A 22,182-nucleotide genomic window follows, 5' to 3' on the forward strand; every position below is an offset into this window, starting at 1 on the left:
GTTCTGAAGCTCCCTATTCTGCCATTTTACCCAGAAACCCCAATGATTATTTCTCAGGATATTTTTTTTTCTGCTTCTTACTCTTACTCTTCTCCTTCTAGCACTCCTATTATACATACATTGATGCACTCAAAGGTATCCCACATTTCTGAGGCTCTGCTCACTTTTCTTCATTCTCTTTTCTCTATGTTCTTCAGATTCATAATCTCTATATTAAAATTCTCTGGTTCTTTTGTCTGACAGTTCACATTTGTGATTGAGCTCCTTTAATCAATGTTTCATTTAGTTATTTTACTTTTAATTCCAGAATTCCCACTTGGTTCTTTTTCATAATTTTTATCTCTTTATTGATATTTTATATTTGATGAGATATTATCTTTACACTTTCCTTTCCTTCTTTAATCATGGTTTCCTTTAGTTCTTTGAACATATTTATAATGGCTACTTTGATGTCTTTGTTAAAGTTCACATCTGGTCTCCCTCAGAGGAATTTTCTGTTCTCTGCCTTTTTTCTCCGGGTATGGAACACACTTTCTTGTTTCTTTTCAGATCTCATAATTTTTTTAATTGAAAATTAGACATCCCATGGCCTATTTTAGTAACTTTTTGTATAAACTCTGAATATTGATTCCCTCTACCCTGTACAGGGTTGATTTTGTTGTTCTTTGCTTGCTTATTTGTTTTGTACTAGGCTATTTTACTGAAATCTGTTTTTTTTTCCTGCAGTAGGAAGATTCTTGTGTTTTTCCTAGGAGGATACAGCCTTGCACATACATGTGCAAAGTCACCCAGTGATGACAGTGGTTTTAGCAAGGCTCCGTTTGACTGTCTCTTTCCTTGATCTCTCTGTTAAGACCTCTGCTTCATTTGGTATCATACACAGCAGTTAGGCTCCATCAATTACTGGTTTATGGTTCTATCATTTTCAGCAATGGCCTGGGACATAAATTGCTTAGAAATGTGATCCAATTGAATGCAGCAAGAGTAGTTTTTGAAGCCAGCATAAGGTTTTTTCTGACCCCAGGAGGGCTCTTGTTAGCTGTCTTTTACCCTAGTTCTCTCTGGTAATTTAGCTGGCCTATGATTTAGCTAGTTGCTCTCAATAAAGAGAGGTGTTATTTCATTCCAGAGTGTCCTTAGGCTTGAACTTCATCATATGGTTTCAAATAAAGTCAGTTGCTTTTGGGAGAGCTTTGGAGCTTTCTTTTCTTACGGACTGCCTCAACCCTAGGCAAAATCTCTCAGTCACTACTCTGAGAATGGGTGGGGAAGTAACCTCTGGTCTTCTCAGCTTGTCTTTCCTGGCATGGACCCTCTGTCTTATGAAAGAACTGCTTCAAGGGCAATCAGTGACCCGGTTATTCTCACTCTGCTACACCTGGGGCAGAACCTCTGTCCTCTAGGAAGGGATGAGTGGAGGAATGGGAACCTTGGTCTTCTGCCCACACTTACCAAGAATTTAGACTTTTAAACTTGGAGTTGGAGAAATGCTGGCAGCTTGTTCCTCACAGTGAGATAAGTTCATACTTGATTGGGAGCTGAGGGAAGACGGTGACCTGTCTTCTTGACTATACCCACCCAGACTGGAACTTTCATCAAGCTAAGTTGGGGGGTGGAGAGGGAGATGTGGCTCAAATACCACATGTTCTCTGATCTAATCAACTTTCTGTAGATTTTCTTGAATATATGTTTCTTCATAGGTTGTATGCTGTTAGGACAATTTTGAGAGACTTTAAATGGTCATGGTTTTTTTGTGGTATTCAGCAGCTTTGCTTGTTTCACTGTGGTGTGAATACACAGAGCTCCTCAGACTTCCATACCAAAAATGGAACTATTGTCATTATTTTTCCTAAAATTCAATAGTCTTCTAAAGACATTTTAATATATGAAAATTTAAAGAAGATCTTTTATATTAACCCACATTTTTACCATTTACCTCTTCATTTCTTTCTACAGATCTAAGTTTCAATTTAGAATCATTTCTCTTCTGCCTGAAAATTTTGCACTTCTTGTCCCCACTCCTTCCAGGTTGTGGACTAGGATATGGTCTATCTTGGTAAACGTCCATGGGTGGTTGGAAAGAATGTGTACTTTGCTGTTGTTGAGTGGAGCTTTCCATAAATGTCAATTAGATGTTGTTGATTGATAGTGTTGTTAAGTTTTTCTATATCCTTACTGGTTTTCTGTCTAGTAGTTATATCACTTGCTGATTGGTATGGAATTGTCTATCATCTATACTTATGGATTTGCCTATTTCTTTTTTCAGGTCTATCAATTTATGCTTCAGGTATTTTGACACACTATTGTTTTGTATATACACATTTAGAATTGCTTTGTCTTCATGGTAGATTGACCTTTTTATCATTATGCAATGTCCTCTTTCTCCCCCCAAAATAAGTACTAATTTTTAAATTTTATAATAAATTGTTTGCAACCTAAAAACAAAGTGGATTATTAAACCACTTTATGTATAAATGAAACACCTAAACTGTCAACATCAAGAGGGTACACAAAAATCTCATAGCTTCATCCCGTTTTTGTGAGGACACCCTTGAACAGGGATGCACACATACCTGAGAGAATGGATAGAGTGGTGGACTTTCCTGCTCCATTATGTCCTAGAAGAACAGTGATCTGTCCCTCATATAAATTCAAAGACAAGTCTTTTACAGCTATTTTGGTAGTGTTCCGCACTCGGAATACCTGGGGGGGGGGGGAAATCCCACAAATATTAATTTTATATCTATTGCTATCACTTGTGAAGAACAATAACTCATGAATTATCCATAGAAGAAATAATACCACATCATCATTCATATGAGGAGAAAATCAAAGAGTAAGAAGGATGATATAAAAAGGAAACAATATTTGAAGGCATAATGTTTTAGAATTTTGCAGTAGGTCTACAAACATCCTCTGAACAACTTCATACACTCCTGCTTTGTATCAATTACCATCTTAAAGCTGATAATATTACAGTCTTCTTCAAACAACATCTTTTTCCTGATTTGGAGAACTACCAGTTGAAAACCTACACATGGTTATTCTAGAGGTATCTCAAATCCACATGTCTAAACTAATGGTGTTTCTGCTTAAGATATAAAAAGCTGGAAAGAGCATCACTCCCACTCTAACAACAAGAAGATGAATAATTTATACAGTCATAACTCTTTTTAGACCCATTGAGGTTTCAAGGCAACCAAGTAGCCTGAAATTTATGGAAAAATAGCTGCTCACCAGGAGACATGGTATATGAAGATTTTCTTAGATGGAGCAGACACCAATCACTAAACAAGCTAGTAAGATGACTTTGGTTAAATTTTTAATGAAAATGAGGTGAAAACAGTTTAAAAATACAATACTTAAATGTAACATTTGGGATTAAGACCCATGTCATTCAGATTCAAAGCATATATTACTCCAGTATAACCCACTGATGGTGAATAAAGATAAACATCTTATGTAAAAGAAAAGAAAATTTTGTTTTTACTCCAAATGGCGTCTATATACATTTTAACCCTAGATCATCTTCATCCTATCTCCTCCTAGACTTAAGTGCCAGACCCATGTAACTGCTTATTTGAAATCTCTACTTGGATGAATGTGTCCAAAATGGATCTCTTAATTTCCCAAGCCTTCATTTAAAAACCAACCAATCAACTAACCAAAGAAACCCAGAATCCTCCCCCAGTGTTTCCAATATTTATAAATGGCCACCATTGATCACCCAATTGCTCAAGCCACAACACCTCTAGTCTCTTGGCCACACTCACCAAGAATTTAGCCTTTTAAACTTGGAGTTGGAAGGGATGAGAAATGCTGGCAGCCTGCCCCTCCCAGTGATATAAATTCATCCTTGATTGGGAGGTGAAGGGAAATGGAAACCTGTCTTCTTGACTATACCCATCCACATTAGAAACATTAGTTTCTTCCTTTTCCTTAAATCACACATCCAACCCATCAGCAAGTCTTTATAGTTCTAACATCAAAATACATTCTGAATTTCTATTCTTCCATATCTAATACTACCAGCCTAGCCCATGCTGCCATTATATCCTTCCTAGGTTACTATAAAAGCCTCTAACTTGTCTTACTTCTTCTTCCACTCATACTCTTCACAGCAGCCAGAATTGCCTTTTCAAAACATAAATCAGATCATATTCCTTTCCTCCTAAAAGCCTATAATTCAATACTTTAAAAATGAAATCCAAACTTTACCATGGCATACAAGGTCCTACGTGATCTGGATTATGCCCACATTTCCAAACTCATTTGATATCATTCTTTTGTTTTGCTTGCTTCCTTCACTCCAATTCTGGTCTCTTCTTTTCTTCAACATCTGAAGCTCCTTCCTACATTAGGGCTTTGAATTTTCTTGTCTGTCTGAATGTTGTGTCCCTAATTTTTCAACTGGCTCATTCTCATAATTCTGGTCTCAGATCCAAGGTCACTATTATAGCTCGAATTTCCCAGCAAGAATACTCAAATAGATTAGCATTTAGGAAGTTTACTAATGAGTTCTCTCAAGATCAGCACTGTTCCAACCCAGCTTAGCCTCAAGATTGAAGAACACTCCAGACACAGAGTTAGACATGAGTTTACTAAGACTTACTGACAGGAGATGATTGTTCCACAGTACTGGCTGGCTGGGAAGCTGGGAAACATAGAAGTTAGCACTCCACAAAAGCAGAGGGTGCCAGGGGGGTGGTTTATAAGTTAGGACAAGGACATTCCATAGGGAGTCAGAACACAGTTTCAGCAGGGTCTTGTGACACAGAGGTGTGGAGATTTGTTATCAACAGTGATCAGGGGAGGGGAGTTTTAATACTTTGTTTATAATACACTTTTTTCTCCTCTGGGGAGATCTGATGAATTTTAATGTCTGTCCTCCTCAAGTAAGGGGTTATGTGAAATAACTCATTTTCACTATGGAGGGAGGGGGCCTGGGCCTTTGGTCCCCACAAGCATCTGTGAAGGGAAGGAATGGAAGGATTGGGCACAGGTTGGAAAAAAAAACTGCAATGCAGTTACTCTAAGGCCTTAGGAGACTCCACAAGGAGCTCTTAGGCTGAGAAGGCCCTTTTCATGATTATCCCAAGTTGAGGGATAGGGCCTTCATAGCCTCATACTGACCAGTCACTGAATTTAGGTTGTACCAAGAAGGAGCATAAGTTTGGAGGAGGTGACTTTCTTCAGTCAAAGCAATTCCAAAAAAGGAGACAGGTAAGGGCTGTCAGCTAAAACTGTCAGTGACATTCTTCTCTGCAGATGGGTGTTAAATCTTTCAGCTTAGTAGGTCGTATCTGGACAGTGCAGTTTTAATATCTACTCCACATCTTATATTGCTTGGATACCATGTAAGAAGAGCTAGGAGCAGCTCCTCCAGCAATCTGGTGGATCTCTTCATTTGAGGGGAACTCAAAAGAGGAAGGTAAGTGGGATAAACTACAGCCCCCTGTTGCTGGTCTCAACACTGCAACTGATACTCATCATCTTCCTCCTTTACTGTCCATTCTAGATTCCTGTCATCTTGGGCTAGCACCAACACTGGTCTAGGTGGTTTACTGGGGGGATGAGCCAACCCCTCATCTTTAGGTTATTGTGTACTTCAGACCATGAATGCTGCATTTGTCCATTTACTGTCACACAGAGCAAGGAAATACCAAGAGACATACAAGTGGATCATGTAGGTGCCAGATGTATTCCTTTCTGTCCTCACTATATAAAAGACATCCTATCTACTTCCTGATGATCAGGGTCAATTGTCCTTTGCCAGAATGGTGATTCCTTTTCTTGCCTACCAGACTCTGGCAAGAGAGGTCCCTAGTGCCTGGAAAGTAGTCAGTTTATAGTTCAAAGGACTCTTGGTATATCCCTGGGTGGAAACATTCTCCCTTTGGGGATTATGATCTTCAGAGTCCTGCAATGCTTGGAAGCCCAAATTCCCCAAGTAGGTCACTGGAAATACTGATAAGTACTTCTGTTTTCACCCCTTGGTTTCTAAACATGTATTTCACCTGCTGGGGACACATAACCATATAGCTATAGATTTAATGTGTTTACTGCATCCTGGATGATGGTGCATCACCCCTGTCAGTAATCATCTTTAGGCAAGTGCCATTTCATCACTCCATTGGATTGGTAGCTTCTGGATGTATGTGATAGACCAGTGCATCCCATGTTTGTGAGCCCACTGCCATACCTCTTTTGCTGCAAAATGGGTCTCCTTATTTGATGTGACACTATGTGGGATTCGATGTGGGTGTACCAAATGCTCTATAAGCCTTGGAATGTGGTGTTGGCTGAGGCTTTTCATGCGGGAAAAATATGTACCTGGAATAAATGTTGATACCTATTAAAATGAACTGAAGACCCTTTAGGATGGAAGAGGTCCATTGTACTCAAGTAGATACCAGGTGGCTGGCTGATCTCTGAGGAATGTTCAGAATTAGGCCCTGTGGCTGACATTCAGCATAGCAGTTGCTTGATTAGTCTTGGTGAGTTAAGAGCCCACGTTGTTAGGTCTATACCATGTTCCTCTTACCATGGCCATATGTTCCTGTGCCACTATTGTGATCAATAATGACAGAGGCTGGCCGATGTCAACTGGGTGAGTCATTTTCTCTGGTCATTATTTAGTGCCTCTTCTGTGGTATATGGCCTCTGGTGGATGGCAACATGCTTTTAAAAAGATCTTCACACTTTCATCTACATATCTCTACCCTAGAACTTTTTCCCCCAATATTCTAATCCTTCTCCTTCTAGGCTCCTGAGTAATTGGCCAGAACACTCTCCGCTGTACAGGAATTCAGTGGTGTGGGGCCACTTCTCATTTTACACAAAGTGGATGACTAGGTGCATGGTCTGTAGCTCTGTCCTTTGGAAGGATTTACCCTTACAGCTTTCTTTCAAGACTATTCTTGTCTGAGGCTATAGCACAGCTGCTGGCCATATTTTTGCTTTCACCTATGTACAAAGACGAACCACTGATGAACCAAACTCAGGCTTTTACCTCCTTTGTGAGCTGATCAAAAAGGAACCCAAATATGGCCACAGGTGTGAGCTGAGGGAGAAGCACTGATGCAATAGTGGTGGATGACATGGGGATCTGGACTTCCTGCTCATTCAGCTTGCTCTGATTCTTCTTATGTTCAACCTCTGGTGTACCACTCAGATTGCTGCTGGCCTTATCTGTCCTTATTGATTTGGTGGGTCTGATGGAACCCAGCTCATGATGGGAAGTTCCGGACACATGGTCACTTGGTATTCCATGATCAGCTGCTTTCTCTGTCAGGACCCAACAGCATGCTGAGAACTGTTTTTGAAAGATATCATTCTCCACTTCAGTTGCAGATGGGAGGCACTGATCCAGAGCCCTAGAGATCTGCACTCTCATTCTCCCATTAAGGTTTATCATAAAGTCAACATGACACACCTTCCCAACATTACAACTCTAATACCATAGTGTATGTTGGCTTGTAATGCCCAGGTAACAGCTGCTTGCAATGTAGCCTGGACCTGCTGGAGAGCCCTTTCCTGCTCCAGATTCCACTCAAACTTGGCAGCCTTTTGTGTCACCTCATATAGATGACTTGACCCAGCTGTAGAATATGCTACCTTCAAAACCCAAAGAGGCCTATTATTCATCCTTGTTAATACGGGGAGGGGTAAAGTTCAATACTTTGTCCTTAATGTTCAAAAGTATGTACTGGCATTTTCCAGACCACTGAACCCCTAAAAATTGTACTGAATTTTCTCTTTATAGGCTTTATATTCCCTCATCCTTGGCATGCATAGGTCTTACCAAGGCCTCCAACATGCTTGCCATTTCTTTCTTTATCTTCTCAATATAGTAGGTCAGGGTCATGTTCTGCATGAAGCAGAACCAGTTCAGGCCCCTTTGTATTATATTAGGACAGAGGGTCAAGGAGTTTTTATAGTTCTGGGTAAATAAGTAAATATTTACTGTTGTTATCCATTTCAAATGAAAACAAACAGTTTCTGATCCTAATTTCTGAAGAGGATGGAAAAAATGAATTTGCCAAATTAATGGCTCCATATCATGTCCTTGGGCAATATTAACCTCCTCTAGGAAAGATACCACATCTGACACTGCAGTTGAAATTGGGACTACTGCTCAAGTTTATGACAGACCCACTGTCATCCACCAGGATACATCTGAATGGATTTCTCTGAGGACCAGAATGGTGAGTTAAATGGGGATAAGATGGTGACCACTACTCATACACTTTCTAAGTATTTAAAGGTGGCCCTAATCTCTGCCACTCCCCCAAGAGTTCAATATTGTTTTTGATTTACCATCTTGGTCAATAGGAGTGGGCAGTTTCAGAAGAGTCTACTTTCTACTTGACTTTCCCCAGTATGATAGCTCTTGCTCCAGAGGCCAAAGAACCAATGTTTGCTCCAATTATACATTTATCTATCAACTGTGGAAATGTCCACCAGCTGGATACATGGACCCACTGTACCCACTATAGATAACACAAAGGCCAGAATTCTGTTTTTTCCCTATACCACATATATCCGGATTCAAAAAAAGGGACCGCAATGACACTTTGGATCTTCAAGTATTGCTACCATGTAAATGGTCATACGTCCCTTTGCAGAGAGACTACAGTAATCATGTACATTTGCTGTGATGTGGAGAGGGCTTCCATCTGGCAATCCAGCCTCTCCTTCAGTCAATGGGTTATAGACTCCGAAAACCAGAAACTGTGGAAGAGACCATGAATTTGTTCTTACCTGTCCTCAGCTTCCTGATGATCCATCCTTCCTTTCAATGCCCTCACTGACTGCCCATATATTTATTTTGTTTAATTAACCATCATTTGTGGATCAGGTCCCCCAACTGCCACTCCAAAGTTGTTACTTATTAGAACAATTGTTCCTGCTGATGCCACAATTATTTCAGAATCCTATCATCTCAATTGTTATCAGTTAGTTCAGTTTTGTAATGCTACCTACTACTGACGGCATTTCTCAATGACATTGGTGTTCTTCTCACTAGCACATTCATTTTTGCTTTGGCAAATGTCCTTGGGGCCCACCTGAAAAACACAGTCTTACAGTAGTTTAATCATATGGAACTGATTTGAAGTCTCTTTTTGGGGTTGCAGGCAAGACAACAACCTGGGCTGCAGTAATCTGAAAGACACCTGCTTCTGTGTCAGTTGGGATGCATTATGTCCTCCCAAACACCATTATCTTTGATGCAGTCTTGTGGGGACAGATGTATTAGTGTTGATTAGGTAGGAACCTATTGGTTCAGTATTTCCATGGAGATGTGACTCAATCAGCTGTGGGTGAGAACTTTAAATGGGTTATTTCCATTGAGGTGTTGCCTCACCCATTCAGGGCGGTCTGACTTAAATCACTGGAGCCATATAAAAAGAGCCACACAGGCCCAGACATTTGCTAGCTGAAGGTGATGCTTAGACATGCTTGGAGTTGTGGACCCCCGATGGGAGCAACTTAAAGTGACATTTTGGAGGAGCTGTAGCTGAGACAGACATTTTGAAGATGGCCGTTGGAAGCTGATGCAGACATTTTGGAAAACCCCATTTTGAAACACAACCTGGGAGCAAGCAGATGCTAGCTACGTGCCTTCTGAGCTAACAGAGGTCTTCCGGATGCCAATGGCCATCCTTCAGTGAAGGTACCCGATTGTTGATGCTTTACCTTGGATGCGCTATGGCCTTCAGACTGTAACTTTGTAACCAAATAAACCCCCTTTAAAAACCAGTCCATGTCTGGTATTTTGTTTAATGGCAGCATTAGCAAACTGGAACAACTTCCAAGCAGGTTCACTCATATGGTTGGAAGATTGGTACTGATTGTTTTGGGAAGCCTCAGTTCTTGCCCACATGAACACGTTCTCCAGAAAACAGCCTGAATGATGTGGTGGATGACTTCCTCCAGATAAAGCAATTTAAGAGACCAAGGCAGATGATGCACTGATTTCTATGACCTAGTATGAGAAGTCATGTTCTCTCACTTCTGCAGTATTCTATGGGTCACACAGATCAATAACAGGATGCGAGGATCCCTGGGGGTCATTGTAAAGGCTGGCTACTGTAGCCCACCCTGTCTCTAGTGGTTCATTTTCCTTCCATATAAAAATAGCTTCTCCTGTTCCTAAGTGCCACAAAGGTCTTAACTCTTTACAGCATCAGCTCAAAATCCAGGACCTTTTCATTGCTCTGAAAAAGAAAAAAAATATCCAAAACCTTGTCATCTAAATCAGTTCCAGGTGTGGATGAGACTTTTCCAGTATAAGTTCTTGAAAGTATCTCACTGAGTACGAGTCCTTTTAATCTGAAGACCTGTGAACTAGAGACAAGAAATCTGCTCTGCCACCCTGAATCCAACAAAAAATGGTGGGATAGGCATAGGTTAACAAAAACTCACATTTAAAAAGAAAAGTGGAAGCACACAGGAGTCACTGACCCATAGGAATTCTGAAATTCAGCAGGGCACGTGTTAGCAATTCCTAAATAAGAACTCAAGACCAGAGAATGATTCCCCATTGCTCCTGGCTCCACTCTCTAGGCAACTAGTTCTGCTCTTTGAGTCATCCTTCCTTTGCCATGAAAGGTATCTCACTTTCGCAGCTGAATTTTTTAGCTTGCTCTCTACCTGTTTGGCAGTCCAAAGGCATATTTCATTTTGTGCTGTCTGTCCTTTTAGATACAGGCTGACAGTATTTCTTCTAGTACAGCTCTCTTTAAAAATTGGGTTCACTCTAACCACAAAAGACACACTCAGAAATTTATTTGGAACATTTCCTTCTCTACCTTTGGCTTCTGCTGAGGCTTCTGCGGGATAATACCCCTAACTTGTTAGAATCCCAATTGTTTGACTGAATAGTTCTTGGAGGCACCACTTTAGAGCTCTATTAGGTTTTAAAACAAAAGGTTTTATAGTCACAACCTTAGCTTCAACTTTAGACCATGCTTTTATGACAGTGCCCTGGATTTGATCTTTTCTTGGAAGCCAATTGCTTAATTTTAACATCATCTGCCATCTGGAAAGGCTGGGAATTCTTAAAACCAATACCTGGCTCCTTTATGTTTAACAGTTCTTTCTTCAGCCTACCATTCTCCTCTCACATTTACTACATTTTTACTGCAAGGTTACAAGGAAAAATCAAGATCTCTCCTTCAACAATCTGCCTGGAAACTCCCTTAGCTCAATTAACCAGTTCAGAGGGTACAGTTTTTATTTTCCACATTACTGTAGGTGACAGTGTTAAACTTTCTGCCTTTACATAACAAAGATCCTCTTTCCTTCAATTTTCATTAACACTTTACTCACTTACCTTTAAGCCCTCAATGGCAGCCACCTCCAAGACCATCGGGTTTCTGCTAACAGTCTATTCTAGGCCCTTTAGGCTTTTGCTAACATCCTCCTTAAGATTTTTCCAGCTTCCATCCATTTCCCAGTCTCAAAGCAGCATCCCACTTCCAGGTACCGAAATCTATTTTAGTTTATCTATTGCTTAGTAATAAATTACCCCAAACTTAGTGGCTTAAAGCAACAATAAACATTGTTCTGGCTTTAGGAATGCTCATATGGGCAACTTTAGCTCAGAGTCTTTCATAAGTTTGCACTCAAACTGTTGGCTGGGGTGCAGTCCTCTGAAAGCCTGATTGAGACCATGAGATTCACTTCCAAAATGGCTCACTCCCAAGGCTGGTAAGTTGGTGCTGGTTGCTGGAGGGAGGACTCATTTCACCCCATGAGGGCCTCTCTGCAGTCAATTAGGTGACTGCTTGAGTATCCTTACCACATGACAGCTGACTATCCCCGGAGTAAACAATTCAAGAGACCAAAGTGGACTTAGCATCAGAAAGCACTCATGCCACTTCTGCAGTTTTCAATTGTTCATGCAGGTCAGCCCTGATTAAAGGTGCAAATCATTGGAGGTCATCTTGGAGGGTGTCTATCACAGGTAGTGACACAACCCAAGTTATTTTCCTAAAGGCCAGAAGGGAAGGTAGGGGAATATCCTGAAAGAGAGATGTGGGTTGTCTTGTTGGGCCCAAGACCACTGTAACATCTTCAAGGAAGGGAGAAAGAAACGCTATCTTAGGGAGGAGTGAGGCATTTCTTCAGGCTGCAAGCTCAGAAGAAAAATGAGATTCAAGATTTTTGAGTCCTAGAATCTCAGGCCCTGATCCTGGTAGACTGGAAATTTAATCTTCTCTGGAGCTCTGCTAATCTTATGATTAAACAATCATAAAAACTTGTTTCTCAGGTTTTTCTGGTCTTTTGACTTCTGGAAATGAGAATTTCTTTATATGCTTTCTAGGGAGTCCTCTGGATTTCAACTTAGCCTCTGATGGCTAGTCATACACAGCCTTTCATTGTCTATCTCCAATACATATTAACTTTTCCCAATAATGGCTATCCAATTCTATCAACCTTAAAATTATTACTCCTCCCATAGTTTCAAATGCTTGATATGTGGCACCAACTATGAATTTCTTTCCCTTGTTATGCCATCCCGATTCACCACCTATGATACCTGTACCAGAGTCCACCTCCCCATTTTATCATGTTTTCCCAGTCCACATCTAAGACCATCAATCAGTAACAGGTTCCCTGGAAAGTGTACCCTAAGACAGAAATTAGGGTGCAGGAAGTTTACTTAAGGTGGAAATTAGCATGCAGTGGTGCTCTTGGGATTGACATCTGTGTAGGGAAAGGAAGGATGCAGATTTGGGAGAGAGAATAGTTGGGCTTCAGTGCAGTAACATCAAGGTTAACCACATAGGGATGCTGGGGATGGAATGACCATTCAGAGTTGACCAGTGTTATAAGAAAGGGGCAGGCCTTTATACCCCCACCTGATCAGTTACTGGATGCAAGCTATTCCAGGAAATCTGCCCTGATTTGGGTAAGGGGGCTCTCCTCAGCTAAGGTTATTCAAAGTGAGTGGTCAGCAACCACAATTACCATTGTTCCAGTTTGCTAATGCTGCCCTTTGGCAAAACACCAGAAATGTATTGGCTTTTATAAAGGGGGTTTATTTGGTTACACAGTTACAGTCTTAAGGCCATAAAGTATCCAACAATAGGGTACCTTCACCAAAGGATGGTAGATGGCATCCAAAAACCTCTGTTAGCTGGGAAGGCACATGGCTGGTGTCTGCTGATCCTGGGTTGTAGTCCAGCTCTTCTTTCGGCTCCTATGCATTCTTCAAAATGTTGCTCTTGGGGCGTTTGTCCTCTTTCAGCTTCTCTGGAGCAAAAGTCTGCTTTCAAAGGCCATCTCCAAAATGTCTCTGTAAGCTGCAGCTTCTCTTCAAAGTGTCATTCTCAGTTGCTCTCCAAAATGTCACTCACAGCTGCTCTGAGGTCCTTCTGTCTGCAAATTCCTTTATTTGACTCCAGTGATCCAATTAACACCCACTCTGAATGGGCAGGGTAACACCTGCATGGAAATTATCCAATCAAACGTTTCACTCACAGTTGACTGAGTCATATCTCCATGGAAATACTCAAAGGATTCCAATCTAATCAACAAATATGTCTGCTTCCACAAGACTGCATCAAACATAATGTTGTTTGGGGGGCCATAATACAGCCAAACTGGCACAGCCATGTTTTCAGAGGCTTCCCTTGGATAATCCACCTAAAATGTTTCTCCTCTCCATCCTACCATTGGCTACTATCTCATCACCTTATTTATTTTCCTAATGGCATTTGCTGCATAGTGTAATTATCTTGTTTGTTCATTTGTTTAATTGCTAACATGTGTTTATTCACAGTATAATGTAAGTTTCTTGAGGGCAGGGATTTTATCTTTGTCACTGCTATACCTCCAGTTCCAAAAATGAAAGAATTAATGAGTGGTACACAGAATGTCCTTGGTTCTTCTGAGCACCCGCAATAGCCAGGATATGAAAGTATGGGGAAAGATGAACTTCTCAGCTCACTAGAGGAAGTCTAAAGGTCAGTCTGGGAGGAAAGCATATAGAGAGAAATGAGAGGACCCAAGGGAAAGTAGAGCTGGGGAAACGGCCTTAGTCTCTGTGTTCCTGGAGCCAACTCCATCCAGCCCCTATCTGTATTACTGGTTTCTAATATTCACAAAAAAAGTTTAATAAGAATGGATTTACTGAGGAAACCAGGGAAAATACTGAGTTTTGCAACTGGATAGCATGTTGCATACTGTAGGCAGAAATGGCCACAAGCACATAAACTCCTCTGAAAGTAGCATAATTTGAAAGGAGGGCTTTTCGTTTCCAAAGCTGTGTGATTAGAAGTTCAAATCAAGTTTAAGTAGATCTTTGAGAAACAAGAGAATGCCAGCAAATATATGGATTACTGGAAATTACATTCCTGCAGATGATTCAAATAAACAGAGAGACCCAAGAGTCCCTCATTACCAAACATCTCAGAGGAAATCACAGAGGAATGCAAAGTATTTGTGAACAGAAATTAATGTTCACAAACTCTAATCATCAAGCACCACTAAGCTCTACTTTTTAAAATGAGAGCATTCATAGAAAGCACCATTATAGTTTATAGAAAACCTGACTCTAATTTGGAGGAAGGAAAAAGGAAAGATGTGTGTTTTTATTATATATTGTATAAATTTCATTTTAATTTTTCTCAAAGGAAGTAAACCTGATGACTATGAATTTATTAGCATTTGATTCTTTTTCTTGGCATTCCCAGTACAAGCATTACCATTAATTGTAAACTAAATTTCTGTCCCATCAAGAAAAAGAGTCTTGTTAAACAATACCTTGTACAGATTTTTGATCTGGATACCTGCCACTAAACCAGTAGGTTCAGCTTCAAAATATTTGTTTTCAATTGCCTCGTAAAATTGGCTTCTTTCTTGTTTCTTCTCAGTTGGTTCCCCAAACCAGTAAGAGCGCTAAGAAGGGAATAAAAATGTAATCACCAGGTGGCACTGAAAAATGAAGCATTTGAAAATACTTTAGCCTTTTCCATTTGTATTGGGATGGTTTGCAGAAAATTTCTTGGATTAACGTCTGGAGTGACTTGGCTGTAATTTGAATTCCCAGGGCATAAAAGGGAAACAAAAGGAAATCGCTCCAAAATGAGGTCAGAAAAAATATTGTATCATTCCTGATCAGATCCTTTCTGAGCTATACATAAACCAATGATAAAAGGAGAAAAGGTTGAGAAGGGAGGGCAAGATATGGATGCTCCTCACTTTGCTATGGTCTGCCTCTAGGTAATGTGAGGTAACTCAGGAAATGAAGAAGGTAGTGAGTGGCCAGATATGGGCCATATCCAAACCTCTTCTCATTAGCATCCAAAGACTCATAACATATTCATTTATTTATTCTTGAGTTCAATCCTTTATGAAACATTTCCCTGCAACAATGGTTTACTCACAATTTGTAAAGTTTTGGGTTGCAGGCCATGACCTATAGAATATTTATATTTATAAATTTTGGAGGAATTTAAGTGTACTAGGATAAGGCTAGTGGATTAGTATGGCTGGAATGTAGATGAGATGATTCTTTCATTTAATTGATTGCTTCAATTATAGATAGTGCAAAATTAGCTCATGATAGATTTTATAGATATTACAAAACAGATTTATAAGGACTGTGGCCTCTCTAAATAGCAGAAGCATTATGACTCACCATCAAGAAAAAGTTCCACGGCTTGGGCATACCATACTCTCCTGGAAAGACTGCCTCTGTATACCAGGCTACAAGGCCATAAAGGAGAGCATCAAATAAAAGCATACCCAATACATAGGCAAAAACAAAGTTATCCGTTAGGGTTGACGTAAAAATGTTACTCCATTTAAGTCCAGTTCCTAAAACAAAATAGGACACATACAGGTGCCAAGTTAGACTAAAACAGAGTTATCCATCTGCGTCATAATTTTTAAATTAAGAAAAAATACATTGATATTCTTTAGAGATTCTTACTGTAGTCAGCCACTTTCTTATACTCTTAGAATTCAGATTGACCAAGAAGAAAATTGCATAAGTAATCAGGTAAGGTACTCCTTCCTATGCCCACCCCCCCCCAAAAAAAAACTAATTAGTAATGGCTGAAACAAAAATAAAATATAACAAAAAGTCAAGAAAATAAGCTCTAAGAATGATAAGCAGATCTGTGGTTTAAGACAAGGTGCCCTTTTCTCTTCCTCTACTCAAGCTAAATGTTCACTAGAATATGTAATTATGGAAAAATGTTTATAATCATTGAAAAGTAGGGATTGATGCTGACTAGGGTAATTTTTGCATAGCTACAACACTGATAGAAAAAGGAAGAAGGAATTTCCTAAAACAAACCATACTGCTATACCGAGGGTGGTATTTCTAGAAAAGGAATAGAAGAGGCCCTAACAGATTTGAAGCAAATTTCTGGAGTGAATGTGAAAATGCTTATGTTCTATAGGTAACAGTATAAAGTAGTAGAATTTCTGGAGGGTGTTTTAGCAATATCAATCATATTAATACTATGAATTTTCTATAAGACAACAAAGATATATCCAACAGAACAAGGCCAAATATACAAGGCATATACTTACCCTGCGTTTCTGCATTGACGATGAATTGAACTCCCAGTGCCATTGCAATATTTGAGCAGAGACAGGAGGCTAGTTTCTGGGTAAGTGTCATCTCTTCATAATTTTCAGAGACGATGCTGTATGGAAAGTAGGTGGCAAAATACAGGAAACCTCCAACAGAAATAGCATAATGGGCTGTAAACCAGGAAATTACAGGTCAATTTAAACAATGCGCAAAAACCTAAAATATGAACATCTTCTTTTTACCACGAGTACACTAAAGTAAGCTCTGTGAGAAACAGAAACTTGTCTGTTTTGTTCCTCATTGCTTCTCCAGAACATAATACAATATCTGACACATAGTAAGTGCTCAAAAATATTTTTGAATGAAACATTTGAGGAACTAACTTTTCTGGATTATAGATATTCCATCTTTTAATGGAAAATTTTTATATTTAGTTTTATCATTCAGCTTATGAAAGACATAAATATACATGTACAAGCAGAATACACCCCATACAGAATAAACCATAATAGACCTACTTTGAGACATGTACTAATCAGAATGTCAAATGACAGAGATAAAGAGAGAGTTCTTAAAGCAGCAAGAGAAAAACAATTTGTCACATACAAGGGATCTTCAATAAGATTATAAGACTAAGTGTCAATTTCTCATCAGAAACCATGGAGGCAAGAAGGCAGTAGTATGATATATTTCAGATACTGAAAGAGAAAAACTGTCAGCCATGAATTCTGTATCTGGCAAAACTGTCCTTCAAAAATGAGGGAGAGTTAAAGATATTCACAGATAAGCAGAAGCTGGGAGAGTTCATTAACAAGAGACTGCCCTATAAGAAATACTGAAGGGTGTCCTCTAGGATAAATGGAAAAGACAGGAGAGAGTGGCTTTCAATAGTGCAAAGAAGTGAAGATCTTCATAAAGGTAACTAAATGGTGAATACAAAACCCCAAAGTACTGTATCCTCAATATCTAACTCTAATCTTTAATTCCTTTAAGAGTTAAAATACAATTGAAGAAGAAACAGTCATATTTCCTGAAAATGGACACACAAAATATAAAGAGGAAATGGGGGACACAGACAACATAAAGAGGGTAAATGAAGGGAAATGGGAGCAGAGGATGTGTATGCTATTGAAGTTAACTGGTATCTTTTCAAATTAGTAGGTTACAGATTTAGGTTTTATAATACAAATCCCAGGTTACCCACAGAGAAGTATTAAAAATATACAGAAATGAAAATGAGAAAGGGATAAGTATCTGGAACTTCCACAAATACATGGAGGCTAAACAACACATTCATAAACAGTGAGTCAAAGAAGAAATTGCAAGAGAAATCAGTAAATAGCCGGAGACAAATAAAAATGAGAATACAACATATCAAAATCTAAGGGATGCAGAGAAGGTGGTGCTGAGAAGGAAATTTATAGCTCTAAATGCCTACATTAAAAAGGAAGAAAGAGGTAAACCAGAGACTGAACTGAACAACTGAAGAAACTAGAGAAAGAGCAGCAAACTAACATTAAAACAAGTAGAAGAAAAGAAATAACAAAGATTAAAGTAGAAATAAATCATCTGGAGAACAAAAAAACAAAAGTGAGAATAAATAAAACCAACAGTCGATTCCTTGAGAAGATCAACAAGACTGACAAACCCTTAGCTAGACTGACAAAGACAAAAAGAAAGAAGATGCAAATAAAATCAGAAATGAGAGGAGGGTCATTACTATGGACCCCGAAGAAACAAACAAACAAAAACTAGTAAGAGATATTATGAACAATGTGCACCAACAAACTAGACAAATTTGATGAAATGGACCATTTCCCAGAAATACACGAACAACATATACTGACTCAAAAAGAAATAGAAGACCTCAACAAACAATCACAAATAAAAAGATTAAATCAGTCATCAAAAATCTTCCTACAAAAAAAGCCCAGGGCCAGACGGCATCACAGAGGAATTTTACCAAACATTCCAAAAACAACTAACGCCATTCCTAGTTAAACTTTTCCAAAATATTGCAGAAAAAGGAACATTCCCTAACTCATTTGATGAAGCTAATATCACCCTAATACCAAAACCTGATAAAGATACTATAAGAAAAGAAAACTACAGGCCAATCTCCGTAATTAATATAGATGCAAAAATTCTCAAATAATACTTGTAAATAGGCTCCAAATTCACATTAAAAGAATTATACACCACAACCAAGTGGGGTTTATTCCAGGCATGCAGGGTGGAATAATGCAATTTTCATGAAACACAAGAAAATTAATGTAATACAACATATTAACAAATCAAAATGGAAAAATCACATGGTCATCTCAATTGACACTGAAAAGGAATTTGACAAAATTCAGCATCTGTTCCTGATAAAAACACTTTAAAAGGTAGGAATCAAAGGAAACTTCCTCAATATAATAAAGGTCATATACATAAAACCCACAGCCAGCATTGTACTCAACAGTGAGACTGAAAGCCTTTCCCCTAAGATTGGGAATGAGACAAGGAGGCCCACTGTCACCACTGTTATTCAGCATTGTGCTAGAAGTTTTAGCTAGAGCAATTAGGCAAGAAAAAGAAATGAAAGTCATCCAAATGGGAAAGGAAGAAGTAAAACTCTCATTATTTGCAGATGACATGATCCTATATTTGGAAAATCCTGAGAAATCTATGACAAAGCTACCTGAGCTTATAAATTCAGCAAATTGGTAGGATACAAGATTAATGTGCAAAAATCAGTAGTGTTTCTATACACTAGCAATGACCTAACTGAGGAGGCAATTAAGAAAAAAATTCATTTCACAATAGCAACTAAAAGAATCAAGTATCTAGGAATAAACTTAACCAAGGGTATAAAGAACCTCTACACAGAAAACTACAAAATATTGCCAACAGAAATCAAAGAAGAACTATATAGGTGGAAAGACATTCCATGTTCAGGGATAGGAAGGATAAATATTGTTTGGATGTCAACTCTACCCAGTTGACCTACAGATTCAATGCACTACCAACCAAAACTCCAACAACCTACTTTGCAGTCTTGGGAAAGCTAGTTATCAAACTTATTTGGAAGAGAAAGGGGCCTCAAAAGGCAAAAAAAAAAAATAAAGAAAAGAAAAGAAAAGAAAAAATCCTAAAAAAAAGTAATGAAGTTGGAGGACTCACACTTCCTGATTTTAAGCTTGAGAGTTCAGAAATAGACCCTTACTTCTATGGTCAATTGACTTTTTTTTTTTTTTTTTTAATCATCATTTTATTGAGATATATTCACACACCAAGCAGTCATACAAAACAAATTGTACTTTCGATTGTTTACAGTACCATTACATAGTTGTACATTCATCACCTAAATCAATCCCTGACACCTTCATTAGCACACACACAAAAATAACAAGAATATTAGAGTGAAAAAGAGCAATTGAAGTAAAAAAGAACACTGGGTACATTTGTCTGTTTGTTTCCTTCCCCTACTTTTCTACACATCCATCCATAAACTAGACAAAGTGGAGTGTGGTCCTTATGGCTTTCCCAATCCCATTGTCACCCCTCATAAGCTACATTTTTATACAACTGTCTTCGAGATTCATGGGTTCTGGGTTGTAGTTTGATAGTTTCAGGTATCCACCACCAGCTACCCCAATTCTTTAGAACCTAAAAAGGGTTGTCTAAAGTGTGCGTAAGAGTGCCCACCAGAGTGATCTCTCGGCTCCTTTTGGAATCTCTCTGCCACTGAAGCTTATTTCATTTCCTTTCACATCCCCCTTTTGGTCAAGAAGATGTTCTCCGTCCCACGATGCCGGGTCTACATTCCTCCCCGGGAGTCATATTCCACGTTGCCAGGGAGATTCACTCCCCTGGGTGTCTGATCCCACGTAGGGGGGAGGGCAGTGATTTCACCTTTCAAGTTGGCTTAGCCAGAGAGAGAGGGCCACATCTGAGCAACAAAGAGGCATTCAGGAGGAGACTCTTAGGCACAAATATAGGGAGGCCTAGCCTCTCCTTTGCAGCAACCGTCTTCCCAACGGTAAAACTTATGGTAGAGGGCTCAACCCATCAAACCACCAGTCCCCTACGTCTGTGGTCATGTTAGCAACCATGCAGGTGGGGTAGGCGAATACCCCTGCATTCTCCACAGGCTCCTCAAGGGGGCACTATATCTTTTTTTTTTTTTTAACTTTCCCTTCTTTTTTAAATCAACTGTATGAAAAAAAAAGTTAAAAAGAAAACAAACATACAATAACAGAACATTTCAAAGAGACCATAACAAGGGGGTAAGGAAAAGACAACTAACCTAAGATAACTGCTTAACTTCCAACATGTTCCTACTTTACCCCAAGAAAGTTACCTAATATAGCAACATTTCTGTGAACTTGTTCCTACTATATCCATCAGAAATTAACAGACCATAGTCATTTCTGGGCATCCGCAGAACGTTAAATAGCTTATCTGTTCTTCCTGGATTATTGTTCCCCCTTCCTTAATTGCTCTCTAGTGCTAGTTCCCCTACATTCTACATTATAAACCATTTGTTTTACATTTTTCAAAGTTCACATTAGTGGTAGCATATAATATTTCTCTTTTTGTGCCTGGCTTATTTCGCCCAGCATTATGTCTTCAAGGTTCATCCATGTTGTCATATGTTTCACGAGATCGTTCCTTCTTACTGCCGCGTAGTATTCCATCGTGTGTATATACCACATTTTATTTATCCACTCATCTGTTGAAGGACATTTGGGTTGTTTCCATCTCTTGGCAATTGTGAATAATGCTGCTATGAACATTGGCGTGCAGATATCTGTTCGTGTCACTGCTTTCCGATCTTCCGGGTATATACCGAGAAGTGCAATCGCTAGATCGAATGGTAACTCTATATCTAGTTTTCTAAGGAACTGCCAGACTGACTTCCAGAGTGGCTGAACCATTATACAGTCCCACCAACAATGAATAAGAGTTCCAATTTCTCCACATCCCCTCCAGCATTTGTAGTTTCCTGTTTGTTTAATGGCAGCCATTCTAACTGGTGTTAGATGGTATCTCATTGTGGTCTTAATTTGCATCTCTCTAATAGCTAGTGAAGCTGAACATTTTTTCATGTGTTTCTTGGCCATTTGTATTTCCTCTTCAGAGAACTGTCTTTTCATATCTTTTGCCCATTTTATAATTGGGCCGACTGTACTATTGTCATTGAGTTGTAGGATTTCTTTGTATATGCAAGATATCAGTCTTTTGTCAGATACATGGTTTCCAAAAATTTTTTCCCATTGAGTTGGCTGCCTCTTTACCTTTTTGAGAAATTCCTTTGAGGTGCAGAAACTTCTAAGCTTGAGGAGTTCCCATTTATCTATTTTCTCTTTTGTTGCTTGTGCTTTGGGTGTAAAGTCTAGGAAGTGGCCGCCTAATACAAGGTCTTGAAGATGTTTTCCTACATTATCTTCTAGGAGTTTTATGGTACTTTCTTTTATATTGAGATCTTTGGTCCATTTTGAGTTAATTTTTGTGTAGGGGGTGAGGTAGGGGTCCTCTTTCATTCTTTTGGATATGGATATCCAACTCTCCCAGCCCCATTTGTTGAAAAGACCATTATGGCTCAGTTCAGTGACTTTGGGGGCTTTATCAAAGATCAG

General features: G+C 39.1%; 1 protein-coding gene across 1 annotated transcript in view; it reads right to left on the minus strand.

Moving 5' to 3' along the window:
- LOC119518036 (ATP-binding cassette sub-family A member 3-like) overlaps positions 1-22,182 on the minus strand; it is a 204,228-nt gene that overhangs the window by 107,356 nt on the left and 74,690 nt on the right. The window contains exons 8-11 of the mRNA XM_037815141.1: positions 16,555-16,728; positions 15,653-15,831; positions 14,776-14,910; positions 2,574-2,703 (exon numbers count right to left, since the gene is read on the minus strand). Of these exons, the coding sequence (XP_037671069.1) occupies positions 2,574-2,703; positions 14,776-14,910; positions 15,653-15,831; positions 16,555-16,728 (618 nt within the window). The remainder of the gene's footprint in view (positions 1-2,573; positions 2,704-14,775; positions 14,911-15,652; positions 15,832-16,554; positions 16,729-22,182) is intronic.

This window comes from Choloepus didactylus, chromosome 21, assembly GCF_015220235.1.
Source record: "Choloepus didactylus isolate mChoDid1 chromosome 21, mChoDid1.pri, whole genome shotgun sequence".
Classification (NCBI taxonomy): Eukaryota; Metazoa; Chordata; class Mammalia; order Pilosa; family Megalonychidae; genus Choloepus; species Choloepus didactylus.